This window comes from Trichosurus vulpecula, chromosome 2, assembly GCF_011100635.1.
Source record: "Trichosurus vulpecula isolate mTriVul1 chromosome 2, mTriVul1.pri, whole genome shotgun sequence".
Taxonomy (NCBI): domain Eukaryota; kingdom Metazoa; phylum Chordata; class Mammalia; order Diprotodontia; family Phalangeridae; genus Trichosurus; species Trichosurus vulpecula.
Genome location: NC_050574.1, coordinates 176,792,739 through 176,813,053, shown reverse-complemented (window position 1 = coordinate 176,813,053; position 20,315 = coordinate 176,792,739). Strand labels below are relative to the sequence as shown.

The 20,315-nt window shown below is 43.5% G+C and overlaps 1 protein-coding gene across 1 annotated transcript in view; it reads right to left on the bottom strand.

Moving 5' to 3' along the window:
* Positions 1–20,123, bottom strand: part of GLB1L2 (galactosidase beta 1 like 2) — a 53,077-nt gene extending 32,954 nt beyond the window's left edge. The window contains exons 1-7 of the mRNA XM_036743995.1: positions 20,113–20,123; positions 6,704–6,751; positions 6,056–6,253; positions 4,434–4,502; positions 3,616–3,711; positions 1,376–1,484; positions 51–143 (exon numbers count right to left, since the gene is read on the bottom strand). Coding sequence (XP_036599890.1) covers positions 51–143; positions 1,376–1,484; positions 3,616–3,711; positions 4,434–4,502; positions 6,056–6,253; positions 6,704–6,751; positions 20,113–20,123 — 624 coding nt within the window. The remainder of the gene's footprint in view (positions 1–50; positions 144–1,375; positions 1,485–3,615; positions 3,712–4,433; positions 4,503–6,055; positions 6,254–6,703; positions 6,752–20,112) is intronic.
* Positions 20,124–20,315: the final 192 nt, after the last annotated feature.

The following is a 20,315-nucleotide window of genomic DNA, read 5'->3' as shown; positions in this document are numbered from 1 at the left end:
ATGGCAAAGAAACTTTGGGAGCCCCAAAGACCAAGCAACGCGGCTCTTACCGTCTTGATGTAAGGCATATAGTTTGGGTCCTTGTCATAGGAGCCGTATTCATTCTCCACCTGCACAGCAATGATGGGCCCTCCCTGTTTGTACTGAGAAGGGAGAAGAAGGGCATTAGCACTGAGACCAGCTACATGGAAAGGATGTACGGTAGGTCCTCTAATGATGTCACTCCACTCCCATAGTGGCCTCTTCTCCAAATCACATCATGTGCTGCACTCCGACCCCGCCCCACCCCCAAATCCCACCTCACCTGCCTCTATCTGGAACCAACAACTTCCTGGCCTATGATCCCAAGAGGAATCACGGTGAGACATAAACACTAGCTGTACCATTAGGAACAATCACTCAGCCTCACAGAGACTGTTTCCTCCTCTGTAAAATAAGATGGGCCCTCTTACTTCCCAGGGTGGTTGTTAACGAAGCGCTTTGTGAAACTCCAAACCGTATCAATGTGCATCACTACTCTAAGCCTTGCTCCCCACTCGTGATCTCTGTGGCATGTGGAAGCATCACGATGCATCCAGAACAGTGATTTTCATCACCGTCTGCCGGTCCTATTCCTGATCATCAATATCAGTACTGTTAAGTTTAGAGAGTGAACCCCCTAGCTTTGGTTTAGGGACAATCGGACATACCAAGAGTGCCGAGACATTCATTCTCAAAAGAAAACTAAGCCAATTCACTTTGATTTAGACGGGGGAGAGTTGCCATACAAGACTTATTTAGGAAGGCAATAGAGCAAATAAGGGTGTCACAACAAAAAGACAGGCAATCACACACCTGCAAACCAGGATATGTACTTGTGCATGTGTGCGTGTGTTCGTGTGTGTGCGCGTGTGTGTGTTTCCATACACACATGCATGCATGCACACTCAGGTTTTGTTGTGTGCAATTAGGACCCAAACAAAGGCTTTCTGCAGATCATCAAGGCATTCATTAATCATCCATCTGCATGTGATGAAAGGCTCTATAAAGTCCATAAATACATGGGTCCTGACTCAGCATCTAATGATCTCAGCCAACACCATGTTGCAGATATTCTGAAGGAAGTATAGCAAACATGTGCCCAAGTATTCACACCCTGTATAGGCAAATGGAGAAGAGTCTTCCACAATGGTGCATGAAGAGAATCCTAGGAATCAGAAGGTGGGACAGGATCGGGGCAGGAAACCTGCTGCCCCGAAGAGGAAGAATTGGAGCCAAAGTCTGACCTATGGCTTCTGTGTTTTTCGATAGCATCTGGACTCAAGGGCTTAATAAGACTCGCTTGTTTCCCTGGGAATGAAGGGTGGAGAAGGGGACATGGGGGTATTTGGTTTACCTGCAGTGGAACCACCCTGGGAATCAGATGATTAAAATAATGATCCACAGCTTTAATGAAGCCATTGTAGGTGGTTCTCAGCTCCATGTGGGAATCTTGAAGCAACCAGCTAGGAGTGAAAAGAGAAGAGGCTCAGTGCCAGAAAAATGGGGTGGGGACTAATTAAGGGATGAAACTGAAGACCAGGGCTGACCCAGATTCACATAACTCTCAAACAGCCACCACCTCCAGAGGCACAAGCCACCAGAGCTTGGACGACAAACATCTTGAGGCCTTCATCCATGACTGCTCCCTGGCAAACGGCACAGGCAGCAGTTCAGCACGGGCTCCCTACATGGGCTACAGGTCAGGAGGCCGGCCAGAGGCAGAAAGGCAGCTCACCACAAGGAGTTCTGGGTTACTTGGGGATCAGCCTCCTGGTGACTTCTACCCACAATTCTCCCAGTTTACTGGCAGTCCAAGCCAAATTATTCAAGGGTCTTCTAGGAGTAGAAAACCTACCAGGATGAGATCTGTATCTCTTTCCTTTGTCACCCATGAAAACGAGCTTGAAATCAGAATGGAACAAGCAGCCCACTTTTCTGACTCAAAAGTCAGCCACCATCCATTCTAAAGGAGACTGTGGGTGCTAACAGGGACAGCTAGGCTTCATCAGTCTAGTCAGCAGAGCAACCCTCAGCATGTGAGGAAGGACTGGGGTGCGAGACGGGCATACATTTCATACCATCCTCTCTATGATCTCAAAGCTCCACAACAACAGCCACCAAACCAAGGGCAAGATGTAAAGTCCAAGCTACTAACTCGAGCACCTCACCCTCTCTCTTACATCTAGGGGAACAATGCTCATTCTGGAAGTGGTGTCTGTGTTTCTAGAGTCTCGATGCTAGTTCAGAAATCACAGGCAGAACCCCCAAAGTGATCTGCTAGTGTATAATCAAGGGCATAGAGAAGGTGGCAACTTTCTCCAATCTAAACATTCATTTAACGCCCCCCACTCACCTTTGAATCAAACTGGACTTGTATCATATACTTGATCTCTGGTTTTTGGAACTAGTCCTGATTTCCTAATACTCCTCCATAGCAAGACCCTGCCTTTTTGCCCTTTGCCTGATTCTGACCCTCTCTGGGGCTGTGTGTGTGTGTGTGTGTGTGTGTGTGTGTGAGTGTGCGTGTGTGTGAGTGTGTGTGTTGTATGAGTGGGGGATGTGTATTGTATGAATGGGCTATGTGTGTGTGTTTATGCTGCCTTTCCTAGTGGGTGTCACATCCCAGTATAAGTAGGTGAGAGCACACAGAGATCTCAGCCAAAGGTACTTACTGCAGTCTTAATATTCCTTTATCCCCTCCTGTTGCTATTATACCAGCTCAATTCAACCTAATGAACTCTGAAAAGTTCATAAGAATCTTTCAACCACTTGGGCACAAGAAGGTATAGAAAGAAGAGGAGAGCAAAGTCACTAATATTCTGTATCCTGGCAGCCTCCTCTGGGAATAGGTGTCATGGCTGTGAACAATGGGGAACAAAAGAATCAGGGGGCCCGCGGTCTGGAAACTGCTGTGCGGGCAGAGAGAATTACAAACAGACATTATGGCTCAGGGCCTTCTACAGTGAAAGGCAGGTGATGGCCATGTATATGATTCTGCCCAAGAATGGGGTCTATGATGAGGAAGGGGTCCTCACCCTTTAGTGCACAGGGGAGGGAGAAAATCATGAGCACTGCACTTGTAAACAAGCAAGCATTCTTATAAATGGAAAAGTGAGAAGCAAAATAAGCATAAAATACTTAGCAGAGTTCCTTCTTTCATTCACACCTTTCCACTCTATCAATATTGCCCATACCGTGACAACAAAGGAAGATCTAAGATATGTAGAAACCAAAAATTCCTCATATTTATGATACCCTTTGTGCCTTTCAAAGCGCTTACACACTTTCTCTGCTATTTCATCCTAAACACCAGAGCAAGTGAGATCCAGGGAAGTTAGCAACACAAGCACCGTGTTGAGGCCATAAGTGCTAGAGGTGCCCTATCCTGCCAACTCCTACTTGGCACCCAACAGAAAAATCTCATGGGAATTCTACCTGGATGATACCCATTGCTGTGTCTACAATTTGAAGGGTTCATACCATTGATTTTTAATGTAAAGAGGAAAATAAGCTTTAAAATAAAGGGCATGCTTCTGTGGTTTACATTTTGGAACATTTGGAATCCCTGTCCTATACCACTCACTTCGACCTTACCTGGGCAAGCCTCCGAGGTCCCACTCACTGCAGATGTAGGGACCAGGGCGCAGAATCACCCATAGCCCAATATCTGCTGCCATCTGGAGGAAGGCCCTACAGAGGAAGACAATGTCAGTGCCACTTAATAAAGCCCAAAGCAAAGACAAGGATATGAAGTCTTCATTAGCAACCATGAATCACTGCACTGCTCAGGTACTCTCCAGACCACAGTCCTTCTCCCTCAGTTTGGAAGTCTGGAGAGAGCCGAGTTTTTGGTTCTGACTAAAGAAGAGGCTAGAACAGCTGTTACCCAGAAAGGAAGGGAATTCACCCTACCCAAAGATGCAACAACCCTTCCCCTTCTCCTCCCCAGCCCCCACACACAAAGTCAGAGGGATTCCTATCTGCCCTAGGTCAATAAGTCTGCCTAGTCCTCTAGGGAAACAGGGAAGGAGGAGCTCAGAGAGGCACCTCACCCCAGCTTTGCCTTGTCTTACAGGCTTTGCTAACCAAGGGCATGGGAATCCCTTGTCACAACACAGGTGGCAGGTTTCATACTGCTGACTAAACCTGCACAACCCAGGGCTTTTAAGCAGCTTCTCTAGATTAAGGCAGGCAAAGACTGACCACAGAAGCTAGGTCATAGCCCTGCTGGGAGAAATCAGATTATCTGACAGAAAGGACCTGGCTCTGGGGACAGTGTTTCTAGCATTTTAGAACCTGGACCCCAGAGTTGTTGAATAAAGATCAGATTTCCCCTTCTACCTTCCTCCCCTGTTTACAGTATCCATCCCCCAACCTCCCCACAATGCAATAACTTGGCCCTTAAGACATACTCCAGGTCCAGGTTCCCACTGAAGTTAAACTTTCCTCTTTCTGGCTCATGGAGATTCCAGGGAATGTATCTGCAACCAAAAGAAGAAGAGTCAGACAAGATTCAGCTCATTCCACCTGTCCGAAAGTAGTCTTTCCCACCCTGAGCTTTGGGATCAGACACCTGGGAATGCTCCATTTCTGTTAAAAACCTTTGGGGATATGCCTGAGGGATTCTCTCCAGGCTCTTCCTGCCACCCAACTGAGGCTGCCAGCATTTAAACTGAATCAGAAGAAGTGACAAGCTGAGTGTGAACCCTGCTGTCTTGACACATCTCTGAGTGTGCTCAAAAGCAAACGGCAATGCTTTGAGGACTGATCCTCATTTTGGATTACCCATAGCTCTGATCCCTTCCATTATGGAAATGGATCATATCTGTGATTTCACTGATATAGGGAACTCCCGATAAGGAAACTCCCTCTACCAACACAGACTGGCAAGGATTCTACAATCTATAGTCTTAGGGAGCTGCCCTGGACGCTGAGAGGCCAAGAGACTTGCCCAGGGAAGCAGAGCTATTATGCCTCAGACCCAGTTTCATTACTGACCTGACACATCAGACTTAGTCACAAAACTTTATGGTCACAGCTGATGTGCAGGATTTGTACAATAATCATGTTTTCCATTGGCTATTGTGTTTATGTCTTTACGAAGGAACCCACTAGACCATTGTCAAATTCATAGTGGTTCGGGGCCCTTGGATTACTCTGTTCAATCTGACCTCTAGGATCCCATGCCCCTTCCTTACATCCAAGGACCTGAACAGCTGTGGTGGTACAGAACCCACAGCATTCCCATTTTCATTATAGCTCCACTTTCCCCCCAACACATCAAATGACATCTTGGTTAGATATTTGCCTCTTTCCCTTTCAAGCTGAACCACAGTTGAAAGTTGAGCAAGGGTTTTTCTTTACAAGGTAAATTTGCAATTTATCTAAAGGGTACAAAGAATCATATATCTGGCCTGCAACAAGTACATTAATTTCTGCTAGATTCATCCTGAATTTCAAAGGGTCCATAAAGTCAGGCCCCCATACCACATGGGTCATATTTCTTCTTCCCAAGTTGACAGTTAAACAGCCTTCTTCCTGCCAAGATACCCTGCCACACACCCAGCAAGAGCCAGCATCAGCCAGACCAGCCTCCTACAGGGTGCTACCTATGTTCTCATTATGCCCAAAATACATCACAAATATCATTCTATCACAACTCTATCTTCCTTAATGGTCTGAAAGTTCCCCGAGAGCAAGATGTTCTCTCTGAAGAGCCTGGGTGCTTCCCTTAGGACAGGGACTCTTTCCCCTCCTCTTTGTCTCTCTCCTGTTCTCCACCCAGCCCTGCCCTGCCTCTCCCCCTCCCAATACCAGTCTTCTATACCTCTAACTCCATCAGGACTAGCCCCAGCATCTCCCAAAACAAGTTTGATAAGTAGCAGTGGCTCAGTTATTTGGGAGATAAGCAGGAAATAGCCACAAAATCTGATCACAGGTACCCAGGGCTATAAGTTATGACCATGGTTTCTAAAGCTCTTTGTACATAACAAGGAATAGGATCTGGGGAGAGCTAAGGAGCCTTAATACTTACGTAGTGAGGGTATTTAAGCCACAGGCCTTCAGCTTCAGCAATCGATCTCTCCAATATTCCCTGGGCACTCGAAAGTAGTGTATAGAGCCCCCAAAAATCTGGAACTGGGAGCCATCCAGCAAGAAGTTTGGGCCCTCAGCCTGCAGTCCCAAATGCCGGTTCCAACGCCGTATGGGGACCAGATCACTCCAGTTAAACCTTTAGTCAAAGGGGAAAGGAAGTTTGTATATCTTCTGAATTCAAGCAACAGAGATGTTTGTTGCTTTTCCTCCAAAAGCCTTCTACATTGTGTATATGGGGCCTCTCCCCTTCCCACCTCAAAAAAAGAAAAACCTCCCTTTCCCACAGTAAGACCTGGACAGGAGGCCTTCCTCAGCTCCACTCACACTTGTGTGCCTGGTGGCTGTGGAAGAGCAAGCAGACAAGGGTGAAGGCAGGAAGATGAAAGACATAATTCTCACAGGGAAGGCCACTGTACTAAAGGGAGAAAGGATGGAGAGGGAGTCACGCTGAAAACAGGAAGGCAGCGGGTGATCTGGGGGCCGGACAGCTCAGAGGGAGGCTGCAGGCTAGAAACAATGAAGGAAGCAAGCAGGAGGGTTCCTGCCACAGAGACATGGACCTCTAGGCTACTGCTCAGTACAGTACCTCGGAGCCACCTTACTCCCACAGTTGTCCAACTTAAGGGGCAGGTACCTGGAAAAGGGCAGCTGGGTTAGAAACAGCACCTGTTACTGAATTACCAAATATTCAGGTCCTATTTCCTTTCTTAAGAAGATCAAATGTCAGCCAAGAAACTTTGTAAGACAGAGACCCAGTTCTAGGAAAGGAGCTAGAAGCCCATGGTCTTAAAGTCAGAATTGCCTCTATGTATCCTCAGCTGAAATCATAGCCCTATGCTCTCTCAGGCTGCAGAAAGACGGGTTTATACAATCAGACCCCAACCCACCTCTCAAATCTTGCAATGATTTATAATGACAGCTTTAGGCATCTGTGATTTCCTTTTTTTTATTTTTTTGGAGGGGGGAAGGTCAGGCAATTGGGATTAAGTGACTTGCCCAAGGTCACGCAGCTAGTAAATGTGTCAAGTGTCTGAGGCCAAATTTGAACTCAGGTCCTCCTGACTCCAGGGCCGGTGCTCTACTCACTGCACCACCTAGCTGCCCCCCTGTGATTTCCTTAGTGTAGCTACTCATTCTACCAATACAGATTGCAACCCCTCTAGAACTGAGTGAATGTTCTTTCAGAGATATTATAATTAATAATTCATCATTCGTTAATGAGCCTTTCCACATTAGATTGGTTGACCCTAACATGGCAATTTATAAATAACTTACAGTCATATAATACTTTATAGTAATAAAGTACTTCATAGACTGTCTCACTTGGTCCTCATAAGCTTCTGAAGTAGAAAAAGCAAAAATCATTGTCTCCATTTTACTGATGAAGAAAATTAAGTCTCAGATATGTAATGTGACTTTTTAACATCAAACAGCCACCAAATATCACAGCCAGGAACCGAATCCAGGTCTCCCGGATCCAAGCCCATACCCTTTCTACCACACCAGACTTGCATCTAAACTCTCCCCGGCCACCAAACCAGTCATTTGCCAGACAAACAATAAGCACTCATCTACCTGCACCTTTGCTCACGCTGCTCCCCTGGCCTGCAATGTCTTCTATTCTCTTCTTAGGCTATCAAATCCGACCTATATCTCCAGTTGTAGTTCAAGCTTCACCTCTGTAAAGTGTTTTCAGATTGTCCCAGTTCCCACTGCTAAATTCAAAACAGCAGGGGACTAAAGGGCAGAGGCTCCTTGCATACCCCCTTGAAAAATGACAATGGGAACACCAAAGGAAAGGAAAACGGCTAAGACCCCACACAATAAAAGAAAAATCATCAAAAAAATTTTAAATGAGCAAAACAGAGTACAGATACAATTTTTAAAAACACAAGTGAGTAAATTAATGAGCGAAAGTGCCAGAAGCAAAGCAGATGTAAAAATAAATCACCTATGGTTTATCAAGAAATATCCTCAAATAGCTGACACATTCAAAGAAATTAGGCAATTACTGACATGGAAAGGAATCATCACAGGAATAAAATAAAAGGAAGGATTTTTTTTTAGAAAATTGCTGAAAGAAAGAAAGGTACAATTAAAAGATGCTAAAAATTATCCACAGTAAATAATGAAAAAGGTCTATATTGAAACTACAATAAAAAATCTATAGAAACAACCAATATATGACAATGTAAAATAGAATTTCATAAATATGAAGCACAGCTTAAAAATACCGGCTCCCAAAATAATAATGATAATTATCCACCTCGAGGTGTATAGCAACTTCGGGATTACTGATACTCTAGAAAATTCAGAAAAACAAAAGGAAATTGTCAAAAAAAAGTTCCATATAATTCATAGAAACAATGAAGAAATACAACTAGAAAGAATCCACAGAACCCTGACAAGGAAAAACCCAAGATTTAACGTTCCTGAAGACATCATAGTTATATTCTGGCATGACAATGATAAGGAAAAAATACTTCAAAAGCAGCCAGAAGAAATGAATTCATCAAGAGATTCACACACACACACACACACCCACACACACACACACACACACACCCCTCAATTTCTAATTTCCTTCTGATGGTTTTTGAAGTGCTTTAGAATACAGTCAGCTAGGTAGCTCAGCGGATACAGTAACTGGGCCCTGGAGTCAGGAAGACCTGTGTTCAAATTTGAGCTCAGACACTTACTAGTTGTGTGACCCTGGACAAGTCACTTAGTCTCCTCAAGTGTAAAATGGGGATAATAATAGCACTTACTCCTAGAATTGTTATGAGGACTGAGTGAGTAAATATTTACAATGTCTAGTATACAGTAGGTACTATATGACGTTATGGAATGTTACATTAGACTGAGAAACAGCAGCTGGGACCCTTGCAGATGCACAGACCATCATATCTTCACAGTAGCTCCCAAGGGGAGAAAACGCTGCTTTTGCCATCTTAATTATTCATGATTTCTCCTCCCCCGCCACTCCAGTTTAGGTGGGAATTTCTATCTCTCTTTCCCTCTTTGTCCCAATTTCATAAATATGCAAGCTTCTGTTTGGATTGTGAACTCCTTGCCCTGGATTAGGTTCCACCTGCACGCTCATTTCTCTTGTAATAAATGTAGCTGTAACTCAATGTCTCATGGACTCGTGATATTGTTTCGATTAACAGTAAATGCTATCTAGTATTAGCATTTTGATAGGTACCAAGAAAAAACAGGATCCCAGGAAACTTTTAAGGAACAAGAAATGGCTAGAGAAACTGGAATACAACAGGTACAAAACTAATAGGTATGAAGCCATCACCCTGGAATTGTCTACCCCGAAAAAACACAGTTTACTCTATGAAACCACGTGTCTGAGAAGTAGATATTGTGAAAACTTATAGCAACATCATCTTCAAGAAAGTTTTCCAACAACAAACAGGCCTTTTAGCAAAAAAAAATACAATATTTAAAACAACTCATGCTTTGCAAGTCAATATAAACTCATTATACCACAGCCTTCAGAGCACAGTTTTAGCTAAACCTCTAAACACTTGAAAACAGTATTTCAAAGACAGGAAAGGGAAAAAAAGTAAAGAGAATGAAAGGGGCAAGAAAATTCCAAAGCAAAGCTCCTATCATTGATAAAAGGGGAATCCAAATTAAAGAAACCTTTATAATAGTTACTAGTGATAGGGAATCTTTATTTAGAGTGGTTCAATTAAGTTTGGCTTAATAATAGAATTTTTTAAAAGGGAGGATTTATTCCTATCTAACAGAATGACTAAACAAAAGACAAATCTAAGAATTCTAATGATAAATTGAAAATACTTAACTTTCCAATAAAGCCCAAAAGAGTAACAGAATAGATTAGACAGTGCTTATAGAAATTCAGAAACATCTAACTAGATTCAAAATAAATGGACAGTCTAAAATTTCCCACGCTACTGCCAAATCTTGAAAAATGGGAATAGCATTAAGGATGCTGTTCAACCAATGTTCAACCAAGTTGAACTTCTCTTGGACTCCTGACCGTGGGCTCTAATTAGAGAGCCTTGACATTTTCCAGCCATTTGAAAACCACACCAAATGCTCATTCCCTCTGCACATCTCTTCCAACTTTTGCTCTCCCATGTGTATAGTCTTCCCCCTTTAGAATATAAACTTCTTGAAGACAGGGGCTATCTTATGAGCATGTATTTGTATCCCCAGCACTTACCACAGGCCCAGGCATACAATAAATGTTTAATAAATGCTTTTTCACTCATTCAGAGAGAAAATATTAAAAGACCAAAGATGTTATAATATTGTGCCAAAAGGTTTTACACAAAAGAAGAGTATATCAATCTTAAATAAACATGTACTAATAATTCTACAGCAAAAGAAAGCCTTCCACCCTTACATGAAGAAAAACCAATACTAAATGAAAATGTTAATATCCCACCGTCAGATCACCATTCAACAACAAACTAAAGAGAATATTAAATAAATTAAATTTAATGAATACATAATAATACATAATAAACATACATACTTAATGAAAAAACATCTTTTCCCCCATATTCATGTAAGAAAAAATAATCAATAGCTGAGCCAAAAAGAAGATAAAGGCAAATATAAAAGGCAGTAATTATTAATACTATAATTATAGGCCACAATGAAATGAAAGGTACTAGAGAACAATGATGCAAAGAATAAAGGTATAGGAAACTAAAAAAAGGATAGTAAAGAATAACTACATAAAAAGGAAATTATAAAAACAGTAGATAATTATTAAAAGCATTGACAATAGAGATTCTTCAATGGATGTGATCTCATCCAGGTGATTATTTCCTCTGGCCATCCAGACTTCAGCCCATTCATGTCTGCCCCTCCTGTGTGACTTAGTCTCAACATGATAATGGCCTTCTTTCAGATCTCTTGACCTTTCCTCAATAACGATGGAGCACACAGGCTGCCCATCAATGATCCCTTGCTGTGTGACTGGCCTATTTTTTAAAATTCTGCAACACACCTCCCTGATGACATCCTTAATGATGCTTCTCCTACACAATTATTCTTGGCTTGCTTATACCCACCACGCACTCCTATTATCTTTTGGATGACGCTCAACTTTAGTTTTTTGGGTACTACTCTAAGACTCGCAGCCATCAAACACCAGTACGAGAATACTGTTATTAAGAAAATGGGCCTTTGCATCATTAAGAGCACTGCGTGATATTCCAAAGACAATCCAGTCTATTCTTTCTTCCTACTCTATACCAGGCCCAGCTCATTGTGCAAGTTTGCAGTTCCTGTCCAAGATACAGATGGACTAATGGGCCAGCTCTGGTGTATACTTCGTCCAGAACAGTTGCCCTTCTCAGTTTCATCTCCTTGAAGACCATCTCTACTTCCTCATTCTGTGTTGTATCTTAGAAAACAGAAGTCTTGTTGCTTCTGGGAACATGATGAATCCAGTTCTGCTAACTCTTTCATGGGTCTCTCTGAGAAGAATTTTTGAGATCACTTTCCTTTTTTGCCATGTTTTACACCTAATACTAGTCACCCCATCCTAGGGAGCAAGCTTAGCTGACACAAGTTGATTAAGTATCTCTAGGCAGCATCTAAAACACAGCTTCGCTACCACTTACTCTCCCCGTTGTGGTGCATGCAGTCTGTGGAGCTTCGGAAAGGCATGATCTAGTTCTGGGACCATCAGGGAGACGCTGAGATATTCCTACTCACCACAATAAAGACCATGAATATTACAGGTCCATTGGCCTTAAATGACCCCTCTTCTCCCTATACTTTCATTTATACATTCATCCATTCAACAAACATCAAGGCAGCTCACTAGAGACCAGAGATCCAAAATCATTTGAAACCCAGACCTTTTCAAGAAGCTTTTGGTGTAGGAGAAGAAAAAGACATACAAAAATCATAATGATACACAGGAGTATGAGAGAAGAGTGAAGCAGAGATCCAAGGGCTATGAGGGATCAGAGGAAAGGGAAGATAAGATCCCTTCCTTTGCTTTGCATGAAATAGGGAATAGAGGCAGTGTGGATGGGGAGGTCAGGGAAGGCTTCCCAGATGTAACAGTGTTTGAGGTAGAATTTGAAGGAAGGGAGGAACTTCATCAGACAGAGATGGGATTGAAGAAATGCATTTAGAGAAATGGGAATGGGAGCAGGCATAGAATGGAGGGTGGCAGTAAGCCAACAGAGTACAGAAAGAGCTGTCCAATGTGACTGAAATAGGCATTACACAAAGGGAAATACTTTAAGAGATGGGGGCTAACCTATGGAGGGCCTCCAATGCAAGGATCAACACTTTGGTAGGTGGCGGTGGTGTTTGTCCTTTGTTTTCAAAGCAGATCGGCGACACCACAAGGTGATGTCTTGACTTAAGCATAAACTGGATTTAAGTGAGGCAGAGTTGCACAAAGTCATCAGCCTCACTCTCTCTTCCAGAGTCACTGAAATCCAGAGGCAGGACAAAAGTCAGGATGGTTAGCGATGACCCAGGATGCAGTGGATGACCCTGGCATCTATGACGTCTGATCAAGCTCTAAGCACTCCATAGCACCTGCTTCAGCCACCTTCATGGATGCCGGAACAAATTGTTCCATTTGTCCATTCCACTGGGGGACGTCTTTCCATGCTTGGGGTAGACACCCTTCTAATTCAACGATGGATTTCAGGCCCATCGGTTACCTTTAACCTGGTTTAGCCCATCTGCCAAAATGTTTTACCAGGGTGTGGCCTCTGTGCATGTTACGGCTTCTTGGAGCCACTGGTGAAAGTTGGGTGAAAAGGTGGACACCAAAGGTGGATAACCATCCCTGAAAAGAGCATGGCAAATCCTCACAGGAGAGGTGCTGGTCCTCCCTGAACACCCCATACTGGGTTTCAATGGCACTTTTAAAGCAGAAAAGCAACATGGTCAGGACCGTGCATTAAGAAGATTAAACAATGATGTGGATGGATTGGAGAGAAGATAAACTGGAGGCCAAGAAGACTAAAATAGAAGGCTTTTATAACAGTCTAGGGGAAAAGATGAAGGCTTAGGCAAGGGCGGTTGAAAAGTCCTAGGAAATAAATGGATGTGAGAGATGTTTTGGAGTTAGAACTGACAGGGAGGCTTAGCACCTGACCGATATGTGAGACAAGGGAGTCAAAGATGGTTTTGGGGAGTCCTGGTGACTAAGAAGGGGTGCCATGAGCAGAGACAGAGACTTTGGGAGGAGAAGCAATACTATAACTCCATCAATCAGGAAATTCCATATTTATCAAAAGCAGGTAATTTTTCTAATGCATCAACATTAGTGTTTCTATTGCTCTTTTGGGAAATGTCCAGGAAGAAAATTGAATTGAAATCCTGCTTTTGGAATGTAGCAAGAGATGATGCTGAAGGGTTTCTTTAGAGTCTCTTCTCTAAGCCACTCTGGATAGTGGCATTGAGAGGAAATCCTGAAGAAAAAGAAAAAAGACAAAGAAAAAGAGAATAGGAAGAAAATAATCCATGTTAAAAGTTTGCTAATGATTGACCCACCTACCAACAATGAGTTGGGCAGAACCTTACAAGTCCCAAGGAAGCCAGGGGGAAACAGGTTCTGTGCTGCTTGGGGGAAGAAGGAGGCTCGAGTCCTGCTCCAGCCTCATCTCCTGCACCAATCCATTCTACAATACCTAATCCAGACTCTGGTCAAAGGCCCCACTTTTAGATGGCTCTGGTTGTCAGGAAGGTCTTCTACGGAGCTGAAAAATCTACCCCACGTAACATTCACTCTAGTTTTCCTTTCAGGGGCTGAAAAATGATCTGTAGCCTGGCTTGTTTAAGAACCATCACTCGACATCTTCAATTGGAAGCTGAGTGACCATTTGTCATGGATGCTGTAGAGAGAAATAAGACTCATCCCACTGCTGCACTATAACCCTTCAGATGTTGGAAGGCAGCCATCACAGCCTCCCCTCAGTCTTATCTTCTCCAGACTAAACATCTCCTATTTCTTCAACCAGTCCTCTCATAGCACAGTCTCCAGTCTTCTAACCTGTCTGGTTGCCTTCTTCTGGGGACACTCCAGCCTGTCAATGTTATTCCTCAAAGGTGATACCTCGAACTGAATGCAGTACTCCACACATGGTCTGATTAGGCCAAAGCACAACAGCACTACTGCCTCTCTCATTTTGGTGACTAGGCCTCTCTTAATGAAGCCTAGGATAGCATTTTAGGGCTATCCTCTCACACTGCTGACTAACACTGAGCTTGTCCACTAAACACCTATCCTGGACTTATAAAGCATAGAATTTCACGTTTATCTCTACTCTATTTCAGCTTATTAGACAGGGCTCAGCATTCTGGACTGTCAAAATCTTTTAGATGACTGCCATTCTGAATGTTAGCTATCCATCTCAGTGTCATGACCTCTGCAAACGACACATGCAAGCCTACCCTCTAGGCCACTGTCCAAGTCACTGCCAAAAAGAAGGTGAAGGGCACGAGGCCAAGGATAGACTCCTGGGACTCTCCACTAGAGACTTTCTTCCAAATTGACATCGAACCACTAATGACAATTCTTTGCCAACGATCATTTACGTGTTTCCAAATTCTCCTAACTATACTATTATCTAGCCCAGATGTCCCATATTTTCCACGTGAAAAGCATAAGTGACTTTGTCAAGAGCTTTACTGAAATCTAGGTAAACTATAATATATCATTTTTCTTATCAAAAGAAGGAAATGAGGTTATCTTGGAATAATTCATCATATAATCCATGGGCTCTTTTCTAGATGTTCGCTAACCATTTTCTAATAATGTGCTCTAGAATTTTGCCAAAAAATGGAAGGCAACCTCTCTCAAGTACACTAGAGTTTATAGACTCTAATCTTTTTTTTTCTTTTGGTTAACTGGGGCAAAATGTTGTCAGGAAATATTCATGCAGCACATTTTCCATGACTGTTTATTAAACAAACATATATAAAGCACTCAGTATGTAAAAGCCACAGTCTCAAGCATTGGGAGTAGAAAGATAAAACATGATAGTTAATGTTCTCCAGAAGTTTATATTCTACTAATGAGACTATAATATGTATACAGGTAACTATAATACTAAAAAGGAATAATAGAAAAGGAGAGATCCAAGTTCTAAACAAATGACTTACAAATGAAATTTTAGAACATAAACCCTGGTTTATGTTTATGCTCAGACTACTTGGCATGATTCATTACATCTTTATGCATATGGTCTCCTCAACTAGATGATAAACTACCTGAGGCCAGAGACAATGTCTTCTACTTGTTTGTATCACTCGGAGAGTTTGTCTTTCAAGTAATTGGGACTTAATAAATAATAATAAATACTTAATAATGGGACTTAATAAATAATAAATAAATAAATGCTAGCTGACGAAGGTTCATTCTCTATACATGGCAGTCTCTGGGCAATATCATAATTAGATCAAACAAAGTCCTGCTAATGGACACACACTAGACTCCTATCAATCAGGAAGAAAGCTGTGTTCTAAGGGGAAGTTTCATCACAGCCTGTCAGTGAACCAGGATTTGAGTCCTGAGCTCTGTCTATCCCCAGTCCTGCCTTCACTGGCATATGATGACTCCCCCATGATGTTGATACAGCATCTTCTATTTGTTTTGGCCACAAGTCTGTTTATACCAAGGTGGCTGCTATAATCTTCACTTAATATGAAAGGAAAACAAGGTAGAGAGAATAATTCGTTCATGGTCCCACAACAAGTCTCACATTTGCTTTTTGTTTTCAGTTTTTAATCTAGGACAAGGGTTCTTAAACTGGGATCTATGAACTTTGTTTTCTTTTGGGGTTTTTTCCCTCCCAAGTATTTTGCTAATAATATTTCAATATAACTGGTCTAGGACACAAAAAAATCTTGAGAATTCCTGACCTAAGAGGTAATGGGTCTGAGAACAAAGAACGAAAACGTATCTGATGTGAAATATCACTTTCTGATTATGCACAGTAACTCACACTTTAGTAGCACTCCAAGGTTTACAAAGCCCCTTCCCCACAACCACCCCGTAGGAGAGGTAGCATGTGTACTATTCTCTACTTTTTGCCAATGAAGAACATGAGGAGAGAGTGACTTGTCAGTGACTGATCCAAGGTCATACAGTTAGTAAGCATCAGAGCTGGGACAACTCAAGTCTCCTGATTCCAAGATCACATATTCCAACAAAGTTTTGGCCCAGTTGGTTCCAGAAGTTGGCTACCAAGCAAACAACCCCTACCAATGTCGACAAAGCCTCTGTATCCTAAGGCATCCTCAGGAGAATTCTCTGGTTTCCTCATAGGGACAGTGGGACAAATGCCTAAAGCCTCTCTAGAGTACCCCTTTCAAACCACACAAATAGGTTTTTACTTCCCTTCTCCCAAAGAGCTGAGCCCAGGGCAATTTTACTTCATACGGCTCAGATCTGAACTTTGAATTCCATGTTTAGAGGTCACAGGGCTCTTACCCTGGCATCAGGAAACTTCAAGCAGGCTGGTACATCATATAGCACATACTCTGTGCCAGGCACTGTGCTAAGCATTTTACCAATATTATCTCATTTAATCCTCAGAACCCTGGGAAGTAGGTGCTGTTATCATCCCCATTTTACAGTTGAGAAAACTGAGACAAAAAGAGACTCAGTGACTTGCCCAGAGTCACACAGCTAGTAAGTATGTGTGGCCACATTTGAACTCAGGTCTCCCTGATGCCAGGCCCAGCACCCTATCCGATGAGCACAGCCTCTATACCACCCTTTGTATCTCAGTTTAAAAATTATAGAAGTACAGGATTTAGATCTAGAGAAGAAATCTTAAAGAGACTTAGTGAGTTCACTTATCTGTCCAAACAGTCTATTCCCATCCCTAAAATAAGAGTCTGAGAAGTACAATTCCCCAGTTAAGCTGTAGACTTTAGAAGCTATAGCCCTGGTCTCCTCCCTCAAGCCATGTAATAGCCTCCCTACTCAGCCTGATAGATGTTTTCCCAGGTACCTGTAAAGTAAACAAAGACAGAACAGGTCTAATTTTTATTCCTACTCCTCATCTGGAGGAATTCTCTGCTTTAGAACAATGAAAAACCAGTTTCTCAATTTGAGAAAATTTAATAAGCCCCTCCTGGGTTTTACTGGCATTGTATAATTTTATGAGCTTCTGAAAAATCATGCCTTCTTCCTTACCTCCCACCACTTCTCTGTAAGCTGGTATGGTTCTCAGCTTTGATTTACATCTTCTCTACTACCATACCCAACTGATTCAGGCATTCAGCAAGCATGTGAGTACCTACTGTGTGCACCTTTCCTTTCCTACGGTTAGACCTTGAGATCTAGAGAGCCAGAGGGTTGCCAGGGCAGGAGCTGAGAATGTGTTATAGGAAAAGTAAGATTCTGTGGAGGAAGTTCAGTCCTATTTTATGGGGCATGAATCTTGGCTGCTCCTGGTAAGTTCTGCCCTTTCTCAAGAAGAGATGCATATCAGATCTGAGATGAATTCAGATTGAACAAAAAAAGCACACAAGACTGACTGTATCAAATAGGCATTCTTGTGAAGCATGGAAAAGGTGGAGGAAGGTGGAACTGACTTACACTATTAGGCTCTAAGCTATAAATCCTTCTACCTCCAAAGCCATGGGTTCAGATCCTGTCCCAAAGGTCATTTTGGTCCTTTTGTTCCTAGAAGGTTCCTTCACCAAATAACTGCTACATCCAAGTGACAGATCATGAGCCATCAGAGATCTTCCTACAGCACAGACCTGACCATGCGGCTCCCCTATTCCGTAAATTCCAATGGTTCCCTATCACCTCCAGGATTCAATATAAAATCCTCTATTTGGAGTCCAAAGCCCTTCATAAAAGTACTCCTTCCCACCTTCCCAATGATCTTACACCTTACTCCCCCAACACCTACTCTTCAATCCAGTGACACTGGCCTCCTGGCTGTTCCATCAACAAGACTCTCCATCTCTTAGCTCTGGGCATCTTCTTTGGCTGTCCCCTGTGCCTAGGACACCCCACCCCTTCCTGGCTTCAAGTCTCAACCAAAATCTCTTCTTCTAGAGGAAGACTTTCCCAACCTCTCTTAATTCCAGTGCCTTCCCTCTGTTAATTATTTCCTATGTATCCTGTGTATAGCTTGTTTGCATATATTTATTTGCATGTTATCTCCCCCATCAGACTGTGAGTAGTATGCCTTTTGCCTTTGACTGAAGTATGCCTTTTGCCTCTTTTGCTTTTCTTTATATCCCCAGGCCTCAACATATAGTAGGTGCTTAATGAATGCTCATTGACTGACTGGATCTGCAGTCTCACTCATTGTCAAAGGGACTGTCTTATACCTTTTTTGGTATCCCAGGCTCCCACTCCCCGACCCCTGCAAAGTGCAGTGTCTAGCACATAGTAAACTCTTAAAAAATGTTTACTGACTAACTGATCTGACCAACAGACAGAATGTGCCCTGGGGGCAGCTCATGGAAAAATATCCTCCTCTGCTACCATCCCACTGCGTTCCACTTAGGTCCCCTAGGGTGGGGGAAAACAGCTTACAGCAGGTACTGCTTCATAGGGTCCCAGCTAAGCCCCCAGCTTCCATCCGACCCTGTGCTTCAGCTGCCTAGTTCATCAGGCTGCTGAAAGAACTTGAGACTCCCCTCCAACCCCACCCTAGTCCCACTCCCACAAAACTAGGGAAGAGAGGCCTCCCAGTGAGATAGACACCAGGGAAAGGTGACCGGCTGTCTTTGTGGGACTTGGACCAACTTGCTCATCATCAGTTCTGCCTGAGCTTTTTTTTTATAAAAATTCTGGAGATGGGGGAGGGGAAGAGGCTGTTCACCACGAGGGAGAAAAGGAGGAGATCTGTAATAGCAATATTCCAACAGGTGGTTCCTGACGGCTCCTGTGCCTAACAAGGAACCTCTTAGTCCTGCTCCCTTTTACCAATGGTGAAGAGTCAAAAGTTCCTTAAAGTAAACAAGGCACTTTCCAGGGGCTCAGGTCGATCCTGATCATCCTCCAGCCTCCATAGGAGAAACACAAGTACGGGTTACCCCGAAGATGTCTGACGGTTCTCTGGAGTCACACTGACAGCTCAGGGATCGATCCCAATCAACTCAGCATAACCTTTCACAAAGCTACCATTCATCATGTGTCTTTCCTCATACTACCCCACCAGGCACCCACAAATTCAGTCCTCTCTCCCTCGATTTCATTCCTCTGGGCCACAAGGAAGTGGGGGGGGAGGGGAATGAAGACAGAAGCTATTCTGAAGCCTCGGGTCCCCTAGTAACATTATCACACCCCAAGAGCTCCTCCCTGGGTCCTTCACTGGGCCTACAACACCCGCAACTGTCAATCAACGTGGGAAAAGTACACCGTTGGTAGAAGGGTCAGCTTTCTTCTCTAGGGTCACCTCTAATGTTCTGTCGCGTCAGCTCCTGCTGCCTTGGCTTAAAAAAAAAAGTTTCTGGGGTTTCTACCGGTCCTGATCAGCGAGCATCCTGCCGGAATTGATGAGGGACCAGAAAGGAGGCAAAGGAATGGAGAATAACTAGTCACTAATGTTTACTTACTTGCGGGGTGGGGCGGGGGGGGGGGGGCAGGAAGAGTATTCGTTTCTCAGGGCAGTGTCATGAGGTTACCCCCATTATCCCCAGAAGAAGGGAGGGAGGGAGGGCCTTTCACCAGAAAGATCGTGCTGATAACACGTGCCCGTGAGTGGTAAAAAATGTTAAATGAGCAAAAAAATATTAAAAATTTAGTATCGGCTGAGAATTTCACGATTGGGTGGGAGAAGGTATAATATATGTATGGGGGGGGGGCGCTCTAGGGGAAGGGGCTGACTCAGGGAGGATCCTGACTGGCTGGAGCTCCAGAGGCAATTCAAACACCTTAGTGCCGGCTCTCTCCTGCCGTGCCAACATTAACTCCTTCGGTGCCAAGACTCATGGCGCTTCCCCAGGCGGCAGGTGAGCACTTTGCATATGGAAAGTGTCCGGTATGCACCTTACGGAAAAGCCATGGGCCCGTATTTAACACAGACATGCTGTTCGGAAGCATCCGGGGCCTGGGGAACACTCGCTCACTAAACTCTGACCCCGGGAGGCAAGGATTATCTCATTTGATTCTATCATCCCCCCTTCTGTATATGAAAAAACTGAGGCAGACGGAGGGGAGTGAGTTGCCCAGGGGTGCCGTGGCTAGCGAGTGGGGC